This window comes from Tremella mesenterica (assembly GCF_000271645.1).
Source record: "Tremella mesenterica DSM 1558 unplaced genomic scaffold TREMEscaffold_7, whole genome shotgun sequence".
Classification (NCBI taxonomy): Eukaryota; Fungi; Basidiomycota; class Tremellomycetes; order Tremellales; family Tremellaceae; genus Tremella; species Tremella mesenterica.
The window spans coordinates 983,959-1,005,855 of record NW_006711231.1 but is presented as its reverse complement, the minus strand read 5'-3'; the positions used below and the strand labels follow the sequence as shown (position 1 = coordinate 1,005,855).

The 21,897-nt window shown below is 48.7% G+C and overlaps 7 protein-coding genes across 7 annotated transcripts; 5 read left to right on the top strand and 2 right to left on the bottom strand.

The window, feature by feature from the left end:
• The first annotated feature begins 1,087 nt into the window (after window positions 1-1,087).
• On the top strand, window positions 1,088-2,945 carry TREMEDRAFT_57223 (uncharacterized protein). The gene is made up of 2 exons (XM_007005330.1): window positions 1,088-1,408; window positions 1,533-2,945. The coding sequence occupies exons 1-2, from the start codon at window positions 1,238-1,240 to the stop codon at window positions 2,505-2,507; spliced, it is 1,146 nt and encodes a 381-aa protein (XP_007005392.1). The 5' UTR covers window positions 1,088-1,237; the 3' UTR covers window positions 2,508-2,945.
• A 5,887-nt stretch (window positions 2,946-8,832) lies between these two features.
• On the top strand, window positions 8,833-9,954 carry TREMEDRAFT_63262 (uncharacterized protein; the record flags this gene model as incomplete). The annotated part of the gene is made up of 1 exon (XM_007005430.1): window positions 8,833-9,954. The coding sequence occupies one exon, from the start codon at window positions 8,833-8,835 to the stop codon at window positions 9,952-9,954; it is 1,122 nt and encodes a 373-aa protein (XP_007005492.1).
• A 782-nt stretch (window positions 9,955-10,736) lies between these two features.
• TREMEDRAFT_63261 (uncharacterized protein) lies at window positions 10,737-11,965 on the top strand (the record flags this gene model as incomplete). The annotated part of the gene is made up of 2 exons (XM_007005429.1): window positions 10,737-10,995; window positions 11,532-11,965. The coding sequence occupies 2 exons, from the start codon at window positions 10,737-10,739 to the stop codon at window positions 11,963-11,965; spliced, it is 693 nt and encodes a 230-aa protein (XP_007005491.1).
• Window positions 11,966-12,446: 481 nt separating this feature from the next.
• TREMEDRAFT_63260 (uncharacterized protein) lies at window positions 12,447-13,489 on the bottom strand (the record flags this gene model as incomplete). Its single annotated transcript, XM_007005428.1, has 4 exons — window positions 12,447-12,697; window positions 12,742-12,879; window positions 12,946-12,986; window positions 13,266-13,489. 4 exons carry the CDS (start codon window positions 13,487-13,489, stop codon window positions 12,447-12,449), a joined length of 654 nt encoding a protein of 217 aa, XP_007005490.1.
• Window positions 13,490-15,471: 1,982 nt separating this feature from the next.
• On the top strand, window positions 15,472-16,104 carry TREMEDRAFT_63259 (uncharacterized protein; the record flags this gene model as incomplete). The annotated part of the gene is made up of 1 exon (XM_007005427.1): window positions 15,472-16,104. One exon carries the CDS (start codon window positions 15,472-15,474, stop codon window positions 16,102-16,104), a length of 633 nt encoding a protein of 210 aa, XP_007005489.1.
• A 140-nt stretch (window positions 16,105-16,244) lies between these two features.
• Window positions 16,245-19,195, bottom strand: TREMEDRAFT_63258 (uncharacterized protein; the record flags this gene model as incomplete). Its single annotated transcript, XM_007005426.1, has 11 exons — window positions 16,245-16,300; window positions 16,404-16,699; window positions 16,824-16,920; window positions 16,963-17,052; window positions 17,193-17,751; window positions 17,847-18,139; window positions 18,220-18,325; window positions 18,427-18,776; window positions 18,904-18,993; window positions 19,061-19,106; window positions 19,166-19,195. 11 exons carry the CDS (start codon window positions 19,193-19,195, stop codon window positions 16,245-16,247), a joined length of 2,013 nt encoding a protein of 670 aa, XP_007005488.1.
• A 185-nt stretch (window positions 19,196-19,380) lies between these two features.
• TREMEDRAFT_57221 (uncharacterized protein) lies at window positions 19,381-21,821 on the top strand. Its single transcript, XM_007005329.1, has 9 exons — window positions 19,381-19,444; window positions 19,757-19,911; window positions 20,050-20,464; window positions 20,508-20,612; window positions 20,665-20,876; window positions 20,938-21,113; window positions 21,159-21,240; window positions 21,288-21,426; window positions 21,531-21,821. Exons 1-9 carry the CDS (start codon window positions 19,442-19,444, stop codon window positions 21,537-21,539), a joined length of 1,296 nt encoding a protein of 431 aa, XP_007005391.1. The 5' UTR covers window positions 19,381-19,441; the 3' UTR covers window positions 21,540-21,821.
• The last annotated feature ends 76 nt before the right edge of the window (window positions 21,822-21,897 follow it).

Sequence of the window (21,897 nt, the reverse complement as noted above, 5' to 3'; positions counted from 1 at the left end):
GTCGGTGGCTCGAAGAGTCGTAGTGTTGCTGACTTCATGCTCGTCGATTTGAGGTTTTCTTACACGGTTGGGGAGTCCACTACCGTGCGCTATAGGTGAGTTTCAAAAGACAGCCGAGGAAAGCTTAGTGGGGAATAAACAGGTAGTCAACTTGCCGAGGGTACGAATGAGTGAGAGTTCATATATCTTGTTGAGACCGATAAGACAAAGAGATCCGCAACAAGGGGAAATGGAATGATTAAAGTCGGAGACGGACAACAAAGGACTAATTGTGAACTCGGAGCAACAAGTTAAAAAAGTCACACACGTCCTTAGTTCTCACTCCGTAGCTAGGACGACTTTGAGCATCCGGCGTTGTTCCTTTCTGTCGTAAAGCGTCTTGAGAATGGAACCAGCCGTCTTTCCCACGAAGTCGCCAGGGCTTCAAGATGTCTCCCTGCGAGACAAACGTACTGATGAGAATGGATTGGCAATCACAAGATTTTTTCCTGGCTTCTTTCTTGCAAAATCCTTGGTCGAATATTTGGCGGTTGCGTTACTGAAAAGAAAACGGTGACAAGCCCGGCGAGCGAGCGGTGTCTCGCAGCTCTCGTGAAGGTCGGGAGTGGTCGTCAAGGATACTTGCCGCTGGTGAAACAGAAGGGGCCAGTTGGATGAAATGATAATGACTTAGTTGATCTGCGTAGGATCGTCGTTGGGCTCATCGGGCTGGCTGCGCCCAACCCCCAAAGGAGCTGCGCCCAATCTATTCCCGAAGCAATCTTGATGGCCTATTGTTGTTGTTCCCGCTTTGTGGGAGACGATGTATGGTTGAGGTTGAACACTTGGGTGACTTAGAGGTCGAGGTGTGACAGAACATAGCAAATTGTAGATGAAGTGAAGAGCCACCATAATCAAGCCTCTATGCGCAGCTCCGGAATGTATAGCGTAGTCAGAAGTTTTGGGTGACGTAGATCCCCGAAAGGGTCGATCGGTGCCTGGCTGCATGGTTTCCGGATTTGTTAAGCCACCCTGAGAGCCACTCATAATGCCGAAACACCGATGAGTCGTCGACGTGGAACCTGTTCCCCCTCCTCCTCCTCTTCATCCCTTTGTTCACCCTTTCGTACTTTCTCCCTTTTTCTTTCATTTGTTTTCATTTGTTTTCATTCTTTCGGCTCGTCTACTAGTCTCACAGATCCCACTCGACGGGGAGGCGCTATACTTGAAGAACGACTTCATAAGAGAACATACCATCATGTCACCGGTGGCGAGCCCCAGTGCGAATGGACGGCCTGGTAAAAGAGCCCATCCTTACTCACGAGCCGTATCCACGGGAAGTGAGAGTCCGGAGCCAGAGTTGATGGTGGGAGAAAGTGGAGATATGGATCAGGTGATGAGGGAGAGGATAGCAAGGAAGGAAGCGAGAGTGAGTTACTTCCCCTCCCCCCCCCCTAGCTGCACCGCCACAGACCGACCTTGACAGCGGCTCCACCTCGCCTCTCGGTCGATGAAGCTCGCTTATCATGACGATGCCATCGCTGATCATCCAGATCATCCGAAATCGTCAATCCGCTCAACGATCCCGCAATCAACGCAAAGCCCACGTCACATACCTCGAAGACCGGGTCAAATATCTTGAACAAGAAAACCAACGATTACGTGGCGATTCCCCTTCCCTTCCCCAATCACCCATTTCAACTTCCTCATCTCTCTCCCCAGTCGTCCCCGCATCACCAGCGAGAAGCGTTGTTTCGCTCACAAGCGGTATCACTCTGTCCGACATCGCTCCTGCCCCAAAAGACATGGATGTGGACGTCAAACCCGTTATTCCTGTGACTTCATCTTCTGCTCAACCTACTCAGGCGTCTGGACTTGAAGAGAGTACATTGTTCAAAGCGATGCGGGAGGAGAATGCGTTGTGGCGAGAGAGGGTATCGAAATTAGAAGAGCTAGTCAAATCACTTACCGGCCTCATCCAACTCCCTACGCCCACTTCGGCAATCTCAGCTGAGATACCCGCATCCCCTTTGGTCCCCGTGGATGCTTTCGACATCACTGCATTCCTCGAACCGATTATACCTGATACTGGTGCCGCGATGGAAGTTACACCTACGCATCCTTCTGGGCTTCAAACGACTCTTTCTCCAGCTTTATCACCCCTTGAAAAGACATCGCCTTCCCTGACCGCAATCACATTCTCAAATTCGAACGTCACCGAAACCACACCATCCTCTACTTCGACCGAAATCGACACCCTCGCTCGCCACCCAGCAGAGGTGGCGACCCTCCCTCCCTTTACTGGGCTCCGGAGGGCCCCGCAGCGGGCGAGGATCATGTCGACTACGTCACGCAAGATGGTGTTGGATCTGGGAACCGAAGTGGGCAGAGCGAGGTTGGACGTGGCAGCGAGGATTATAGTGGGATTGGCCCAACTCAGAGCTTCACATCAGAAAGTGGCTTGTTGTCGTTCTCGAATCCGATACAAGGGGAAGGAGTGGCCTGGCAGGAGATGGATGGGGAGATAATGTTAAACATTCCTTGGGAGGTGACGGAGGAAGGATGGGACGAGGGCATGAGGATGTTGTTAGCTCAGATCGAGGCGCAGTCAGAGATGGAGATGGACACACCGGAAGAAAGTGGAGGTGTAGACAAGAGGGATGTCGGGGTCACGGGATGGACAGGGGCGCTTCGACTTGCCGCTTGAGCTGGGTTACTCGGAGATTTTTGACGTTTGTGGAGTATAGGGGAAGAGATGATCACCCGCTCGCCGCAAGGTTTGAGCCGTGATCTCTTATCCCTTTCTCTTGTTGTTAGGATCGAAGAGGAAACTGGCGTATAGGAGGTAGGATTATTGTGTTTCGGTCAGTCATGGCGACTTTGATGGACTTCATGTAGTGGTTTAGAGGATGGAGGATCCATGCATGGGGACGGATATGAGTTGCGTTACGCACAGTTCCTCCGAGCATAATCTCTCGTGGTCTCTCACCCGGGCATTATCCCGTCAAATACGCAGCCGTCGCAACCATCAGGGCGTCTTATAGAGATAATGACCTAACGGGCGATTTCGGCTAACGAGTAGCTTGTGGGAAGAGATTGCTGAGGGTAGCATACTCAGACTGTAGTCGTGAGAACGTGTTGCTCTGTCAAGATTGAGGGCTGTTCGGAGGGTGAAGGGGTGAATGATGCGTCATCGACTCTCCCAAGCCTTCCAACGTCTCTCCTTTCACACACTTCTGGTGAGTCTTAGAGCACTCACCGAGGAGTAGTTCGGGGGGATGAAACATTTTAGATTGGAGGAGTGATGCTATTGATGATGAATGATGAATGATTGATGGGAAAGGACTTCATCATGATGGCGGTTGTCGAGAGCGACAGACAGGCGACGTCCACTCGGGGCACTACCCTAGTCTCGTCGGGGCACTACCTGCCACAAACCCTGAGCTCAAGTTCATAGGCCCGGCGTTACTGAAATCCCGCGAGCTCTGATTGCTCACTCTTCTCTTTCATCGCCAATGTCAGTATTAGCTATACCATGTCATTTCCGGTCATTGTCCATGCATTCTCCTATCTATCAATGTCCAGGAGGATAATATGAGCCATAGGGATGTCTAGAAGACCCCTGGGATGGATAGGGAGGCCAATATTGAGAGGGAAGAGGAGGGAGAGTAGGTGGAAGAGGGGGGGGTGGTAGGTACCTCTCCTCAGGAGGATAAATGTCGAAAAATGGGGGTACCTGTTCATTAGAGACCCCCCATCGGATACAGCCGAAAATGCAGTATTAGAGACTCACATTCGGTTGATATTGGCCATTTCCTGGTGTCTCCTGGACCAATCAGCTTGCAGGAAACTTTTAGAAGTAAGAGACTAAGAGAAGAGTGAAAATTTTCGAGATCGTGAGGCCATTATAGAGAGAGACAGAGCAATATAGCCAGGAATGACTGCAGGACAGAGAGGGGGAGAAGGAGGGAAGGAGAAATGTGATTATCATATGAGAAACCCACCGAATAACCTGTCCTAGTGATCATTTCTCCTGTCCTCACCATCCTGTCCTCTGTCCTCACTACTACAGGCTGATTTTCCTTCTCCCTTTTATCTCTGTCCTCAATACTCTTAGCCAGGCCGGAAACCATCTCCTGAAGACTCGAGATCTTCTTCTCAAGAGCAGCATTAGTCCCCATTACTGATCCCTCTGTCCAGGTCGTTTCTCCAGCCCTCCAAGCAGCCATTTCGCGAATATAACGATCATTATCCCTCTCCTGTATCTCACTACCTGTCTTACACTTCTTAGCTCCATGTCCTCTTGAACCACAGAAGGGACAGGGACGATTTGCCTTCTTCTTGGTACCTAGGAATTTCTCTGACTGAGTGTGTAATCGACCGGTATGAGAGACATCATTAGACAGTTGAGAAGGGTTCGATTTTACACCCCTTTTAGGAGAAGGAGGAAGAGTAGGAGAAGGAGGTGAAAAGTAGGGGTTATCAGCAGGTAACAGGTCGTCATTATCGTCATTCGTTAAGTCGATCTGAGTGGTGGTGAGGTTCTTGAGGTTCTTCTTGGCTAATACCAACCGGTTTCTTCGAAGGTGGGGGTCACGAATCCTGTTGGTATCATTATCCACCTCCCACTCAGGTCCTAGTAGCTGATGAACTCCACTAACATCTCCACTGACTTTCGCAGTGGCCTGTTTGATCGTGTCTGGCCAGGACATGGGGTTAAGGAGACGCCAATGACGATGGAGAGGAGCAAGAGCAATGGTACCATCTCTTTCAAGTACTTCTTTTATCTGCAGGGCAGAAGGGAGGCCCATCGATGTCGAATACAGGTGGCTTTCGTCATCATTTTCGACCTGGCCAGATATTGCTCTTTTATATTGCTTCTCCATGAGGAATACTGACCACTTTGAGACTCGATTTTTCACCAGGAGAAAGATGCTGACAAGATCGGGGTTCTGAAGAAGTCGATCAAGAGCCATTTGGTGTATTATCTCTTTACATTGATCGTCGAAGAAGTCATGAGCAATGCGTAGCAAGCCGTACAGGTCGCTATACGCATTTTTAAGTCGACTCTTGAACGCTCGGTGGGTTCCTTCGAGTCGAGAGTTTGCTGTTTGACCAAGATGAGTATGTTTATCGATAAAAGCAGAGACGAAGTGTGTCTTGTGTTCATCCACCAATTGTCTCACATAAGCCCTCGCACCATCCAACTTCTCATGTCCCCACCGAGTCTGCATTGATGACAGAGCTTTCTCCAATGACTCTTCAGACTTTGCTTTACAGATATCCACCATGAAATGATTACCAAAAACAGATAACTTCTCCACCCAACCGTTTTTATAAAGGGACTGAAAATTTTTACGACAGTTCACCTTGATGTTTTCTCGGAGGTGCCATCGACAGTAATTCAGATGAGCATGAGGGAGGTGGATAGACAGAGCGTTGTGTAAAGCGATTTCACGATCACATACGATAACTTTGATGTCATTGTTGATAGGACCAATGAGTTGGAGATAGGCTTCAATGGCCAGGGAGTACCATTCAGTCACTTCTCGGCTTAAGAAGGCGATTGCAGAGGTGTAGGTTTGATTCGTAGCAGTACATCCAGCAATGTGAAGCATTGGAAGACGATATCGATTGGTTCGGTAGGTGCAATCCATAAAAAGAACGGTTGGGTACGAATGAGTCATGGCTCTGGCTGATGGAGTGGTAAAGACGAGGCCACAGAGCTCTTTATTCGTGTTGGTGAACACTTTAAAGAGATCCCCATTATCAGTTAGACGTCGAATGGCTGCTTCAGTGGCAGTGAGGCCTTGTCGAAGAAGTTTCTCATGACGATATCGAATATTTTGGACATCTTGACGTGTGAGGGCGACTTTTTCACCGAAACGATGCTGAACCGCAGAGACAATACCACGAAGGGTGTGTTCGCTCTCCAGAAGGTGTTTTATGAACTGAAGAACCTCAGGAGATCGACTAGAGTGACGAATAAACGAATAATGAAAAAGGGGGATAGGTTCATGGTTATGACGGTTTTCAATGATGTGAGGGATCCAGAGGGGCTGACGATCTTGAGCTTGAGCTATTTTCTTTGTCTCTCTTCGCCAGATGATAGAGAAGGGGCAGTTGCCTTGCTTGGTGGTTCGAGGTCGCTTTCTAACATCCTCATAGTCGTCAGTTCGATGTGAACGACCATCCCCCCCATGAGCACATTGAAGCTCCAGTTTTCCCTTCTGCTCCACACTGCGTTTGGTGACAATGCAGACAGTATGCGTGATAGCGACGTCTTGAGTATGAAGTCGAGCAGCTGCCATGGTAGGTTGAGGTTCGAGATCGAAGGGAGGGTGGATGTGATGAGCCAAAGGATCAAATCCTGGTTCTTCGCGAGGGATAAGACCGAGGTTTTCAAGCAAGTTTTCAAGGTCGTCATCATCATTGTGGTCATTAGGACGATGTTGCTGAGTCTCTGGTACGATAGAAGGAGACCGAGAGTGTCGAGGACTGAGTTTAATAGAAGGGGACCGAGAAAAACGATCCAGAATTGGTGATGACGGTGGCGACGATTGTATAAGAATCGGTGATGACATCTAACTCGTCAGAATGACCACTTCATGCAGTAAAAATGGTACTCACTCGTAGCCCAAGACCAGCAGAATACATGTCGACAAATTAGAACCCCGGGGGTGGTGTTGTTGAAGAGTAAAAAAACTTTTGGGCCGGGATGTCGGTGGCAAAAATGATGATGATGACGAGAACCTATGAAAATCAGATTTTTACATTTCTCAATGAAAAGAGTACTCACAGACTCGCAGAGGCCAGGAGAACAGCGTCGAGTTATCGATAAAGGCTGAAGATGTGTTATCGCAGGAAAAAAGATTTTTCGAAGAGTTTGTTATCGCAGGAAAAAAGATTTTTCGAAGAGTTCGGGGGCGAGGATGATGATGTTAAGTAGGCCTATTGAAGTCAGCATTTCACTTCTGATAGTAAAACAACTACTCACAGCTCAGGAAGAACCAGGGATCAGTGTCGCTGCATATGTGTTATCGCAGGAAAAAAGATTTTTCGAGGAGTTCGGTGGCCAGGATTTTGAGGTTGAGGAGGCCTATTGAGGTCAGCATTTCACTTCACTTCTGATGATAAAACAAGTACTCACAGCTCAGGACGAACAGGAGAACAGTGTCGAGTTATCGAGAAAGGCTGAAGATGTGTGGTTGAAGAGTAAAAAAAGTTTTTCACCGAGAGGGGTTCGGTGGCGAGGATGATGATGGCGAGATGGCCTATTGAAGTCAGATTTTCACTTCTGATGATGAAACAAGTACTCACGGACTCGCAGAGAGCAGTAGAACAGCTTCGAGAAGACGAGAGAATACCACGATTGCTCGGTCAGAAGTTATAGCAATTTGATGGGTGGTAGTCAGGGAGGGCGCAGTTGAAGAAGCGAAGGGCCAGAAGTGGGTGAAAAATAGTCGTAAAAGAGTGAGAAGAGTATCAAAATGATCCTTGAGACGGGTAGAGACTGTGTGTGTGAAAAAGAGCGTGAGTTTACTAATAAAATGACAATAAAGAGATTAGTGGTGGTGAGGACAGGTTGGTAGGTAGCGAGCAGACATGTCGCGTCGTTGGTGGAGTTCGGCGTTACTGAAACCCCGATCAGTGGCGAGTTCATGTCCGTCGCGTGTTCGGCGTTTCAGTAACGCCGGGCCTATGAACTTGAGCTCAGGGTTTGTGGCAGGTAGTGCCCCGACGAGACTAGGGTAGTGTCACGAACTACGTCGCGACACCTCGATTACTCCACCAACAATGACCCTCCTTTTGGCCATCAAAACCCCATCACGCCTTAACCTCTTTACTCTACACGTAACTCAGGACTTCTGACACCAAGTACGGCGAAGTTAGACGGAGTTAGGCTAAGTAGGAACAATGGGAGCAGAAGTACGGCGAAGTTAGACGGAGTTAGGCTAAGTAGGGACAATGGGAGCAGAAGTACGGCGAAGTTAGACGGAGTTAGGCTAAGTAGGGACAATGGGAGCAGAAGTGCGGCGATGTTAGGCGGAGTTAGTCTAAGTAGGGACAATGGGAGCAGAAGTACGGCGAAGTTAGACGGAGTTAGGCTAAGTAGGGACAATGGGAGCAGAAGTGCGGCGATGTTAGGCGGAGTTAGTCAAAGGAGGAAGAGGATGGCCGAGGGCTCGGGGAAGTTGGACGAAGTGCGTTGAAGTACGTCAAAGCGCGAGAGGGTTGGATGAACGTCTAGGAGGAGTAGATAATATTAGCTGAGAAGATCGCTGAAGTTCTTCAGCGATCCTTGATTGTTGTCAGTAGTGAAAGACATAGAGATAGCTATATACAATCGAGATACATCGCCATCAGTAGAACAAAACCTCAGTTAGAGTAACTACGCCGAAGTACGCCGTAGTTACACTCCTTTCGACGTCTGCGCCCTCCTGGTTGGGTGAGACATCGACTCAGAGCGTGAAGTTAGCCGAGGTTCGTCGACCGTCGGTCTATTAAGAAATAGTTGTTCGACGCCCGTGACAGGTAGTGCCCCGAGTGGACGTCCAGACAGGCACCGAAACGTGCACAAAGAACGTTCCACGTCCGTGCGGAAAGTTGTTTAAGAGTCATCATGGTCTCGGAATAGTCGCCTTCGTGGTCTCAGACCCCCTGTGAAAGTCCTCCGGCCTCGCGGCGTCCGGGCTTGAAGACGTCTGCTTTAAACTTGTTCACACGTCACCTTTGTTCATTTAGCTTATAAAACTGACTTAGTCTCACATATATCAAGCCCAGAGAGTGTGAAGCTCACCATACTCTTAGCTCTTTCCAACCATCAGACATCATCAAACGTGAGTTATTATTATGTCTTGGAATGGTCGGCCTCTGGTAATGCAAGATATGTCATCAGCTGTCATCAAAAACTTTGAATGGTCCATTTTGTCGAAAAGAATACAGGGGTCCACTGCTTATCCATCACTGAACATTGTATGGGACAGTCCCGCTGACCAGGGAAAAGATTTTGAGAAGACAAGATATGCTTATCACCTCCATTCCCACTGGAGCCTAAGAGCAGAAATCACTCAAACAGAACCAGCTAAGATCAGGGAATGTGGTGCCGCTCTTGAGGTATCCTTCTCACTACATCATCCCAACCTCCCATCAGAGTTAGATCTCAAAAAAGACCAAACTTATGCAATGAAACTACAACAGTTTGCGTTGGAGTCCTTGAGCTGCAATCCTCTTCGGCCCACTGATGCCAAAGTCTTGCAATTTGCTTCTGGAGTTTCCAGAAGTGCCCACTTTGATACTGAAGTTGAGCAGCTGGTCAAAAGCATCAATGGATCGCCCACCTGGATTGAATCTGCATGTCCAGGATATTCATTTCAGGAGTTTACCAAAGAGGAACACCTTTATGTGAAAGTAGAATTGACAGCTATCACAAATTATCTTCCCAAAGGGGTTGACAAACTGAGCAAGATTGGACATACAATGCATGAAAAGGACATCTCTGCTGGTCTTGACATTCAGCACGTCTGCTATTGGCATGACAGCCTGAAGGCAATAGTCACGGCTGCCATGAGAGAAAAGAAGGGTGCACATCTATCAGAGTTGAAGTCCTTCAGGACTATTGGCTTGATAGTTGAGAAGGGCAATTCTCTTGCCACGCCGGTGTGGCTTGATTATGGAATTGTCATAACGCTATGGACAGGCTGGGATGGCTCACAAGACATATTTCAGCAATGGAAGCCGGAGGAAGAATGTGAAGCGCAGGCTCAAAAAATACTGGCCGAGAGAGACAAGCTTGCAGAGAACAAAGACAAGCTTGAGGTTGATGAGGACATGGCACATGTTAAGACCACTACGACCAAAAGGGAAACCATACACTCAGACTATGAGGACAGCTTAGACTCACGGGGCTGGGTAGAAGTCAAAGAAGAAGACACTGATGACAACTCTTTCACTGTTATCGGATATCCTGACTGAGGACAATCAGAAACTATAGCCGGAATCTCATATAGCGGCAAGATCGTGATTGAGAGGAAAGTGAGGACGGTGTGAGATGTCAGGAACTGTGTATGTCTTATAAGTTAGCTCGAAGCTGCCGGGCAGATGTCGTATAGTGAGCCTTTCAGAGAGAGTTACGGGACCAGAATGACACTCTTCTTGTGTGCAAAGACTAAAATGACACCTGACCCTACATCAACGTTGAAGGACTAAAATGACATGGCATTTTGGAGATATGATAGTTGTTTTCCTATGTAAATGACACTATCTAGCATCCTGGTGGCCTGGAAGACTTTATAGAAGGTTTACACGTCAATTACAGCCCTTAAGGAAGGAAAAAAAATCTGATCCACAGGCCAATAAGTAGTCCATGATGGTTCCATGTTGTTTCTTCCACCCTTTTCTAGTGTCTCCCACTACATTCTAGCACTTTTCTTCTTCTAGAAAGTTCTATTGGTCCCCTTGCCTCCTTAGCAATGATTTGAAGTTAAGCCCCTGCTTGTTGAGATGTCATGCATCTTTTTTCTATTCATTTGACTTTCTAAATCGGAGCAATGTGCTCCTCATCCGGCATGGGTCTTACAACTCTAGTCTTTTCATACGGAAAAAGTGTCATTCTAGTCCTGACCTTCTGCCAAAGAGGATGTTGGGGCACAGATACCTGATATTATGCCCCACATGAGGTTGCAAAAATAGGAGACTCAATTTCAATCACTCATCTCCGCACCAAACGGAGAGACTTGCAGGCTGCTATTGTCTAAATGTCCATAGGGCGTTCAAAGAGTTTCCACCAAGGACATATGGTATTGTATTCCATGACACCTCAATGTAAGCCGCACGAGTTCAGTGATTTGCCGATTCGACATATGCTTCATCGGGTGAGATACTTATTGACTATGATTCTCCGGCAACAATCTCTGGGGAGCACTCAAGATAACCAAAAAATCGGCATATACAAACACGATTCACTAGAAGTCAATATCCCCAAATGTAGGAGCTCCAAGTTGTTGTATAGATGGGGTGAGTATCATCAGAGGAAATCAATGAATATGGTTGCGTACCCCTGTTTGGCTTCTTCTTGTCCACGGGTCTTCCATCTGTACCCACACCACGTATACCTGAGGGATTCCCTCGCGCGTCTCGGGCGTTCCACCGGGGAAGAACCATGTAGATAGTTCTAGGCCTACGAATCCTCGAAGCGTGAGAACCGGTCGGATCGGATGAATGAAAGGTACGTAAGCCCAAATCGAGGGAACACGCACGGGCCTTCCTTCCTTATCACCTCCTATGATATGTAAGAAGGTATGGTAAGATAAGCATGAGAACTGGTGAAGATGGTCTTGGAAACTATATTAGACTCATTGACCCTCTTCAGACTTCAACTTGCAGCTCAAACCACAAGTCCATCTTGACATATTTGATTATTGGAGCCATGCTTACCTCTCATTTCGGTACACGGGTTGACACCCTGTCTCACCCGAGGATCAACAACAGAGACTCATTTCCTCATACGACAAATGAATCAAGTCTGGTCTTTAATCCTCAGCATGTGCCAGAAAGCCAACTAGCTTACACTACCGCAGCACAGGGAGTGATGAAGGACTTAAGTTCTCGTTTTGTCCTGTTGAGGAGGGCAGCTGTCTCTAAGGGTTTACCATCGGACAGACTGGACGAGCTTGAGCAATTAACCTATCAAGTTGTTTTGGACGAACTGCTTATTAGAACAGGAAAATCAGTTGAAACACTCCAAAGTGTAAGAATCAGTCAATGGGGAGTGCAAATACAGTTTGTGGATGAGACTGGTGAAGGGACTTTGTCATCGGATATGTCAGTCTATGCCAAAACTGAGACAGGAGATATTTATCATGTCCAGCGCCAAGGACAGGTCCATGTTCCTTATGGATGTGGGAGTTTGATATTCAGTGTCCCGGCCGACTTCGAAAAGCAATTATCAGCACATTATCCAACTGATTTATCTGAAGGAGAATGACCGTACACCTTTAGATGGACTATGTACAGTATGTAGGTGACCAGTTTATCGGGGAACTAGACGATGAATAACGTTAGGAAGGAGCCAGTTAATAGAGAATATCGAAAGCTGATTCTACACATCTTACGTTTTGCATACATTGCGGCATTTCAGCGCTTGGTATTGGACCGCAATGACAATCTGTATATCATAAGACACCAGATGAGTCGCGGGTTTATTGTTTTGTGATTTAAAAGTTCACACAATCTGGCCCAATAGCTCTGTTGTCATTAGCCAGAGTCTATTCACCGTTCACCGTCACCATCACCAAGTAACCTCCGGAACTCGTGTGTCAAGAGTGAAATTTGATCGAATGAAGCGGCCAGAGAATCGTCCGAGACGAGGAGTTACGAGGTTAACGGTATGGTGAAGATAGGAAGAATCAGCCACTCACTCATCGCCTTCGACTCACTCTTCACTTCTTTCTCCGTTACCTCCTCCATTATTTACCCCAAAAAGTCAAATCTACGCGGAACACATAATCCCCTCCCATCTTATGTTCCCTCACGGCCGGACGGAACAAACGCCGTTGCTCCGAAAGTCGGACAACCCGTTCCGTTGAGATCGGAGGCCGACGTATGAAAATTCCCATGACATCCATACGTAGATTTACCAATATCTTAAATCGTAGAAGACCATGTCCACACACTTGAGAGGTATGGACATGAAGCTTCGATTGTCGAAAATGTATATCTCAGACATGAGCGCTAATCTAAATCACTTTCTTTTGAACCCACCTAATTTCCCTCTTCTCATTTCTCCCCTCCCCTCCCCTTTCCCCCTCCTCAGTCTTCCTTCCATTTCTCCTGGACTTCCATCGTGAAGCTCTGATTCGATTTCACTTTGAGCGTAGTAATTGAGTATAAAACCATGGCCTTCTCATTGTATTGCCAATCTAAGCTTTCCCTCTCTTTCCCACGCCACAAAAAATACGTTTCTACATGATCTCTGAATTTGGGCCTTCTTTCTGTTGGAATCACATCTATAATAAGCTACATCAATGTCTATTTCCACTCACTATTTCACCTTCTTTCGTTGAACAGACAAGACGAAACAGGATGGACTCAACCGACGTGGTAGATCTGCTGCATGGATTGTCTCTTGGCTCTACGGCGGAGCATTCCAGGACGGTTAATCCTTCATCGGATCCACCGCCCTTGTCCGTGACTTCATCTTGTCAACCCCTTGAGAAAAGCTCGATCGTGTGGCAAGCAATAAACACGCCACCCCTTTACGATTCTCATTTGGACTCGACCCTCACCTTGGACCCCTGGGAGTCATTTTTGACTGGATTTTGGGTGGCTCTCGATGGGTCTTGCTTTCGGTTAGCTGCTGTTGAGGACACGGCCGGAGACGTGCACCTCCGGAGCTGCATGGTTCAAAACCCCCCTCTTGGACCTGGCCAGAGAACCATGCAGCTCCAGAGGGGTCCAGACACGGCCAGAGCATTTTCGCTCTTATCATCCCCAAGCTCTCCACATACATGAATCACAGTACAGATATCCTGTGGTACCATCTTCTTACGGGGTAACAACGAATCGAGAGGACTCTATCGAGTTTGACGGATTAGGACAGAGGAAAGCGGGAGTTGGAGGCAGTGCTGCAGTAGGTAGGGACGGGTTTTCCCCTTTCGAGATTTCCCCACTGGGTTTGCTCAAAGCGGTTTTTCACCTGTCCGAGTATGTACGTACGTAGACGCTTGCAGCAGGAAGAGGACAAGGACGAGGATATCCGTAGACAGTATATAATACAATCAGCAAAGTACCAACTTTGCTGATTCTTCAATATCATTATTTGGCTACATCAATTGCAGAGGAGACACGATCCATCACATAGCACCAGAGACACATAGATTTCCACGAGACTTCCATCGAGTTCGACCCAACCTGCGACCTAGTCATCGTGTTTCCAGTACCGTTACACATCTCCTGGACTCTTGAAGTCATGGTGGTCTGGCCCCACAACTTGAAATCTACAAACACTGCAACAATCACCTATGATACATCACCATTGGAATCCCCCCTGGTTCAAGATATTGGCTGACCTTCTTGCCAAATACAGCATGTGATGTCGAACAGCACTGTAGTGGTTACCTCTTAGACTTGTCTTAATAGAGCATCTGCCCTTTGGAGCTACCAACACTGTCTTGTATGGCGTGGAGGATCTGTTATTGATGTTTCTCTGAATGGGAATGGCTAAAGGGAGTGTTCCGCTCCGGAGTGGTACATCTCTGGCCGGGAACGATCAGGTCCGTGCAGCTCCGGAGGTGCATGTCTCCGGTTGTGTCCCTAACAGCTGCTACTTATCCTCACCATGACAATTCAGAGGAGTTGAAGCAGGTGTACTCCTTGGTCGGGGACTACGTCAGGCTTAATTTCCATCAAGGCTTTCGATACAGACCAAGTGCTCAGAGGCCATGGGCATGGACAGTAGTCATTGAACTCAAGCAGTCCGCCGCTAACGAGATGAATGCTGCGGACAATGAGACGAGACTGTTTGACGTAAGCTACAGAGCCGACGCTTGGGAGGTCTCACAACTACGGAGAAGTCCAGTGGAGCTTTCACAATCGCTAGACAGTTTCCCAGATTGTGGTTACAACCCGCCAGTGTGGTCGAAGGAGATGGAAAGGATCATGGAAGTCGAATTTCGGAAGGGAGAATGGGTCAATCGGTCGGTCGATGGTCGCCAGGCGTTCCTTGGGTGGGGAACTACACAAATCTAGACGTTGAAGATGATGTACGCACATGATGGGAAGGAAGTTGAGTTTAGTGATGTCAGCCACGATTCCGCATATGCACGACTGTGTCTTCCGACCCCGCTACATTCATCAGGTTGATGGTAGCTATTTTTCAGATACATCAGTCGCTTGCTCGAAGGCGTGGGGATGATATATACGATCTTATGGGGACGTCATAAGAGAAGCCCCCTCGGGGAAGGGATTTGGTCGAACTCACCAGACGTTTCCCCAGGTTCTCACGATATTGCCTTTTCATCCCTCCATTCTCCCCGTCATCATCATGACGACGAAAATTTACCTGTGAATTGGTGATCGAACGGGCAGAGTGATGGCGACGTCAAGCGGAGTGTGACTAAGACATTTCACGTTCAGGTGGAGTATGATCGGCGATGACGTCGTGTTTAAGATGTTCATCCACCAATTTGCGTCATGTGGAAAATGTGATTGACAAGATCCACACTCGAATATCATCTAAGGTTACTGTATGTCATTCTCCCACGCTCGCGGGGTCTGTTTGGTGACATCATGTATTGGTAAGTGGCCGAGTGAGTCTTGACTCAAGCATAGTTGGAGCTGTCCGTTCACATAGAGCGTTCACGAGACCGGGTTGACCGGGTTGGCATGACGTCGTCGAAAGACCAGCCTCTAATATAGAAGCAAGAGAAAAGAAAGTCAACTTAAATGTTTTTTTCTCACACTTCACCTCATCATTCTTTCTCTTCTAACGGTATGACTGGAAACGATCTCGTGGATGCCGTGGTAAGTGATGAAAGTGAGGATTCTGACTTCGAAGCCATGGTTTCGGGGATTACCGTCCAGGGCAAACCTGTTGTTGTGACTGAAAGCTGGGAGCAGATGGCAGATATCGATAGTGGTCGTATGATGACTGCCTGGGGTCAGTCCACCACTCCAGACACGTGTGACGATCACCCACTAAGTGAAGGATTTACTCTCGCACTCGATGGCGCCCTTCTGTCGTCACCTATCGACGCGAGAGCGATGGCCTCATTGGGGATGGAGGCTCAGATGCGCATCGGCCCGTCACTCACAGAAACTAGTCCTCGCTTGTGTGCGGAAACATCTCAGAGTGAAAAGCTGCTTGCGTACGCAGCGGAATTAGGACCGGGCTCGAAGTGGTTGGTCGGACTTCATTTCTTACCCTCCGACAAGTATCTGAAGAGTGTCGAAGTCGCAATGACTGTCATGGCTTGGCCTCCACGCCTCAAACGCCCACCTGACGTCGGTCTCTGCCGGGTCGCAGAGCCGCTAGTGGATTGGACGATCGATCTGTTTGAGACTGACCCATTAGTCAATCCGAGTAGCAAATGGGACGAATGCAGGAGAATCAGCCTGTCTAACTGAGGAGTGGTGGTAGTCGTGATAGTGGTATAGTCATTACAGCAGTTGATTAGTAGCCGTGTTGAGGACGTCTCTCTCATGAGAGTCACCCATGAGAACCAGCGGTCTCGTACTTCTCATTGATGCCTTGGAAGCAATGACCATCATCGAAACACCGCATATATACGGCGGGACACCTCCTCCGGTGTAGCCCGCAAGTCTGTGTGTCAGCTCCACTGTCACCTCACACGCATGAAGGTAATCCGTGTGCAACTGAAGACATGGTTAGGGAGAGGGAGGGTGGTGGTTCCAAAATTACTCACACTTGTCCAACTGTTTTCCCTGACATCTCGTCACAAAGGTCCTGTATGCCGTCGCCACAACCTCATCCACATCGCTCGCCAATCTATCTCGTAGATCTGGATCTTGCCTTGAAAGTGGATACTGAGTGCACACCTGCTCCAACTCTGAGAGTCGGTCGAAGAACAGGGTGGCGGATTCTTTCAGGGTGTTCCGTTCTGAGCCTGATACGCCAGGTACGGACATGCCGAAACGCGGAGTGGAAGTTGGCGGGGAAGTGAGTAAGGAAGCAAGATTGGTCCACTCGGCCATGTATTGCCTGACCGTCAGGTTGCTTGTCAATGTTTGCCCTACCGACATACGTGGTTGACATGATCCATTTGCGTAGATGATTGGGAGGCGGGCACATGGAATTGTTGTGAGAAGTTCTGAGAGTGACTTACAATTTTGCATCTCTGAAAGCTTTGTTGAGCATACCTTCGGCATTAGGCCCGATGACATCAGACTTGAAACTTGATGTGGTGTTTCTAATATGTGAGACTGATTGTCAGGGCAGTGTGCGAAAATCTGAACAATCCTTACGGTTGTTCAAGAGGAAAGTAGAGCCTATGGGTTTACGCATCGGGCCTGCTCGAGTCTCCAAATGTTGTAACAAAGTTCCCAGCACATCAGCTGATGATTAGCATCACATCGTACTTCCGACGCCGACAGCTGTGGCCACAACCTTGTGACGTACAGTGCGCAGATATTTGAAATGTAAAAGACGATGATACTTGTGGTATACTTTTGACGTAAAACGGATCGGAACCTACCTACGAACAAGTTCAGTAATCCCCCTTCGTCCGCTGCACTCCTTGCGGTACTGGGTATCTCCTTACTCCCCATCAACCAGCTCCTCTCTGCGTGACTCTGGCCCAACAATCCCTCTACCACTTCATGATAAGACGGTAACATCTCTAGATAAGTTAGAGTCGTATACGTCACATCGCTGATTGTCGATTCTGGAGGTCCGCCGACCGGAGAGATCTTGATATCGACGAGACGTTCGGGGAACGAACGCATGATCAGTCCTCGAAGACCAGAGATGGGCGAGCTGAGGGGAGTGTGGAGTTCTCTGACGTCTGAAGGAGGGGCCGGAGGGAGCATAGAAAGACATTTGTGCACCGTAGATTCCCAGCGAGGCTGTAAGGAACCAAGTGCTCTGAACAGTTCGAGAGCAAAAAAGGTGTGGGAGGAGAGCGAGCGTTTGATGATATTGATATTTGGGGTGAGAGTAGACGAGATAAGCGAGACGACCGGAAGGAAGGTAGTGGGGAATAGTAGTGGTGGAGGAGATGCGGGAAAAAGAGCTGTTATGACCAGAGTTTCGGCCTGAGAAGTCAGCGGTTGCCATCGTTGGGCAAGGAGACTGGGCTATGTCGCCTCACAGGAAAGAGACAAGTTCCAAAGAGATGGTAAGGACTCACCTCCATGACAGGCAGCAGGACTTCCCAGAGCTTGACCAAGGCCCCTACTTTCTCCTTACCCACTTCCCATATGCCATCTCCATCAACTTCCTCAACTTTGGCAAGCATAGCAGACAGAGAACGTCGTATCCAATCCACTCTGATTTCTGCAAAAGATCTGACTGTGTTCTCCATCACCCCTAGAGCAATCTCCCGCGTTCTAGTAGGGATGGGTGAGATGGCCGCTTGGAGATATTTAGTGATAGGAGAGACGGTGTTCAGGGGAGGAAAGAAGTTGGGAGGAGTCGGTGGACCTATTTCTCAGTTGCGTCACATGGCCAAATTCGGAAGACTGAGAGCCAGAGACGAGGAATGTTGCAGATGAATGACACACCTGATGTCAAGAGAGCGGCAGGGTCAAAAGTCCTCGCTGTACCCTCCCTAGCAATCTTGAGTAACAACTGGCTCAATCCCTCGAACCCTACCTGTACCAGCTTACTCTGACCTGTCAGCTCCATCTTGCACAGTCCGCCATGGACGGAAGTAATCCATTTCATAGTCCCGAGATAGTGTTACAAGGACACTATACAGGGAGACTCACCATGTCTTTCACGCCTGCCTCTCTTGTACCTCCTTTGCCCTCTCTTAGACCTTTCCACATCCTTTCCAAATCTCCCCGCACGGAATCAAGAGCAGAGAAGTACTCATTCAGGGACACAATGTCAGGACCACGAGTGACTATGGCTGTCTCATCCGCTGGAGTACCAGTGGGAATGCCTGGGGAGGGTATAACAGGTGTAAGAGGCGGTGGTTCGAGCGTGTAGCCTCTCGGAGGCTGCTGAGGTACCGAGCGAGAAGTAGTTGATGAAGCGGTGGTGGGTCTGGTAGGAGCTGCTGTTTGGATGGACAGAGGAGGTTTAGGGGTCAGAAGAGAGAGAAGAGCGTCTATATCTATATTTTAGCATATGATCCAATGGGGATAACTGATCGTCTTCTCCCTCCCTTCAACTTGCGAAGACCGAGCAGAAAATTATCTTCCGAGATAGGATGGAAGGGAAGTGTGAAATGCCAGACTCACTATTTGCTTTGATGGTCAACGGCTGAAGACCCAGAGGGGTAATGGTCTTGTCCAGTCTGGAAAGGCGAGCATCGAGCTGAGCTAGTATAGCTGATGTTTGTGAGCCAGCTTGCAAGGTGATACTCCAAAACAAGATGAAAAAGACAGCTTCACTCACCTGTCATGCGTTGACTGAGGAGATTTGTCTTCTGTAGGTGCTGTTCCTGACCCGTCAGTATTGGAACAGATTTGAGATGTGATATGTAGCCATAAGAAGACTCACGAGCAAGGCTATATCAGCTTGCTCGTCCATGGTGTATGTTCATAGCAGTAGGCCGGGTGAGTGCTTAAGAGTGTGGGGAAAGTGAGTCAACGTCATTTGTGGCAGATGTGAGGCACCGTGTGCCACATTCCGCCACTCCGCCGTTTCCGGCCGGCGATATAAAAAAGTCGCGCCATGGTCCCTCACCCACTCACCCACTCACTCACTACCCTCACATTCCTCATCCCTACTACCTCGGTTTTCCTACTCCTCAAAGGTCATAATCAGTCAAGCATAATGGTAAGTCTATATCTCTTGGACACAACCTGTGATCTTCCCGCATCACCCTCATTCTTCCTTTACAAGGGCAGCCTTCCCATGATCAGATGGAGAGTCATCCGAGATTCACACGTTTCTTTTCTGTTAGCTGTCTCCGCTGGGCTCATGAGTTGCCGCGACCTTCTCTCCCATGCCTTCACGTTCCATCTATGATAGAGAGAACAGTGGCTACCGACTCTGCTCGTTGACCAAAATCATGCGTGTCACCATAGCCCCTTGTCATATCATACGTTCTGGTGCAGGGAAGTACAATGGGGTCTCGCTGACGTTTAGTCCACATACAAAGTCGCTGACATCTCCCTCGCCGCGTTCGGCAGGAAAGAAATCGAACTTGCCGAACATGAAATGCCTGGTCTTATGGCTTTGAAAGAGAAACATTCGGTCACCAAGCCTCTTTCGGGCGCACGGATCGCTGGTTGTCTTCACATGTATGTGTTCCAAATCACTATCAGTCCTTCCAAACCCCGGCCAACCCCTCTGTAAGGACGCCCCTCATGGTGTTGGGACTGGCAATCATCCTAATAATAACGAGATGATTTTTTTTTTGCTGGTGGCTGACAAATAAGGACCATTCAAACCGCTGTGCTCATCGAAACTCTTGTCGCCCTTGGCGCCCAGGTTACCTGGTCCTCATGCAACATTTTCTCCACCCAAGACCATGCCGCCGCTGCCATTGCCGCAACTGGTGTTCCCGTCTTCGCTTGGAAAGGTGAGACTGAGGAGGAGTACATCTGGTGTATCGAACAACAATTGGCCGCCTTCCCCAACGGCGAACCTCTGAACATGATCCTTGACGACGGCGGTGATCTCACTGCTCTCGTTCACGAAAAGTACCCTCAATACCTACCCGCCATCAAAGGTATCAGCGAGGAAACCACGACCGGCGTTCACCACTTGTACAAGATGTTCCGTGAAGGTAAACTCAAGGTACCCGCCATTAACGTGAATGACTCCGTCACCAAGAGCAAATTCGACAACTTGGTTGGTGATATTTTACTCGTGTGGTGCTCGAGCTCATTTCTAGTACGGCTGCCGAGAGTCGCTTGTCGATGGTATCAAGCGCGCCACCGACGTCATGCTGGCTGGCAAAGTGGCCGTTGTCGCCGGCTACGGTGATGTGGGCAAAGGAGTGAGTCACCTGGCTCAGTTGCCGTGCGAGGAGCATTGGCTTATGAGCGCAGTGTGCCGAATCGCTCCGCTCGTACGGATCCCGTGTCTTGGTCACCGAGATTGACCCTATCAACGCTCTCCAGGCTGCTATGGCCGGCTACCAGGTAGTGACCATGGACGAGGCCGCTCCTCAAGCGAACATCTTCGTTACGACCACTGGAAACCGGGACATCATCGTTGGCAAGCACTTTGAGGTGATGCCTGAGGATGCTATCGTGTGCAAGTGAGTCACCTTCTACCTTGGTGCTTATGCAAATCGCCCAGGGGAACGTGCTGACAATCAGCATTGGTCATTTTGATGTCGAGATTGACGTCGCATGGCTCAAGAAGAACGCTGTTAAATGTGTCAACATTAAACCCCAGGTCGACAGGTTCACTATGGCCAGTGGTAGACATCTTATTCTCCTCGCCGAGGGTCGTCTCGTCAACTTAGGTTGTGGAACGGGACACCCTTCTTTCGGTGAGTCTGACCTTACTTCGAAGGATGTGTGATGACATCTACCAGTCATGTCGTGTTCTTTCACTAACCAGGTCTTGGCTCAAATCGCCCTATGGACCGACAGCAAATCATACCCTCTTGGTGTGCAGTGAGTTAAGCCGACCGCTCTTTTGCATATTATATACTGATCGACAGCATCCTACCCAAGACGCTCGATGAGGAAGTCGCTCGTGCCCATCTGGGTAACCTCAATGTCAAGCTCACGACCTTGACCAAAGAACAATCCGACTACCTTGGCATTCCCGTCGGTGGACCTTACAAGTCGGACCACTACGTACGTCATTGTTGATTCGGACATTCCCAATCATCTGCTCTTCCTCAAGTACCCCATGCCGTGGTAGATTTCTTCATGTGTCGAAGTAAGCTGACCTGTGACAGAGATACTAAGCGATCCTCGCTCTGGCCTCAACTGCCTTAGAGAACTAGCTTCGCGTACCTGCCCCCAGTACCGTCATCAACTCTTTATCCTCGACATCCCGGATCCCTCACCCCATCATCTGCTCTCTGCCATTTCATATTCCCCGAGATTGTGATTACTCGCTATAACGATACCCTCATTGGATTCTTTTGCACAGGCATCAACTGCCGCGTCTCGTCGCATCATAACATAGCATCTGTCATGAACAAAGTTTGGAACAAAGTATGCCGGAATGCATGGAGCTGAACGTGAACTTTACTGATTTGATTTCTGACCTGCCAATTCGGGGTGAGGGATGCACCTTTCAAACTTCTCTCATGATTCCTT

Excerpts from the sequence above, each read along its gene's own strand:
- TREMEDRAFT_57221 (XM_007005329.1), top strand. Across the intron at positions 19,912-20,049 it reads ATCGCTGGTTGTCTTCACAT|GACCATTCAAACCGCTGTGC; the intron begins GTATGTGTTCCA and ends CTGACAAATAAG. Across the intron at positions 20,465-20,507 it reads AGAGCAAATTCGACAACTTG|TACGGCTGCCGAGAGTCGCT; the intron begins GTTGGTGATATT and ends GCTCATTTCTAG.
- TREMEDRAFT_57223 (XM_007005330.1), top strand. The coding sequence starts at position 1,238 with ATGTCACCGGTGGCGAGCCCCAGTGCGAATGGACGGCCTGGTAAAAGA. Across the intron at positions 1,409-1,532 it reads TAGCAAGGAAGGAAGCGAGA|ATCATCCGAAATCGTCAATC; the intron begins GTGAGTTACTTC and ends CTGATCATCCAG.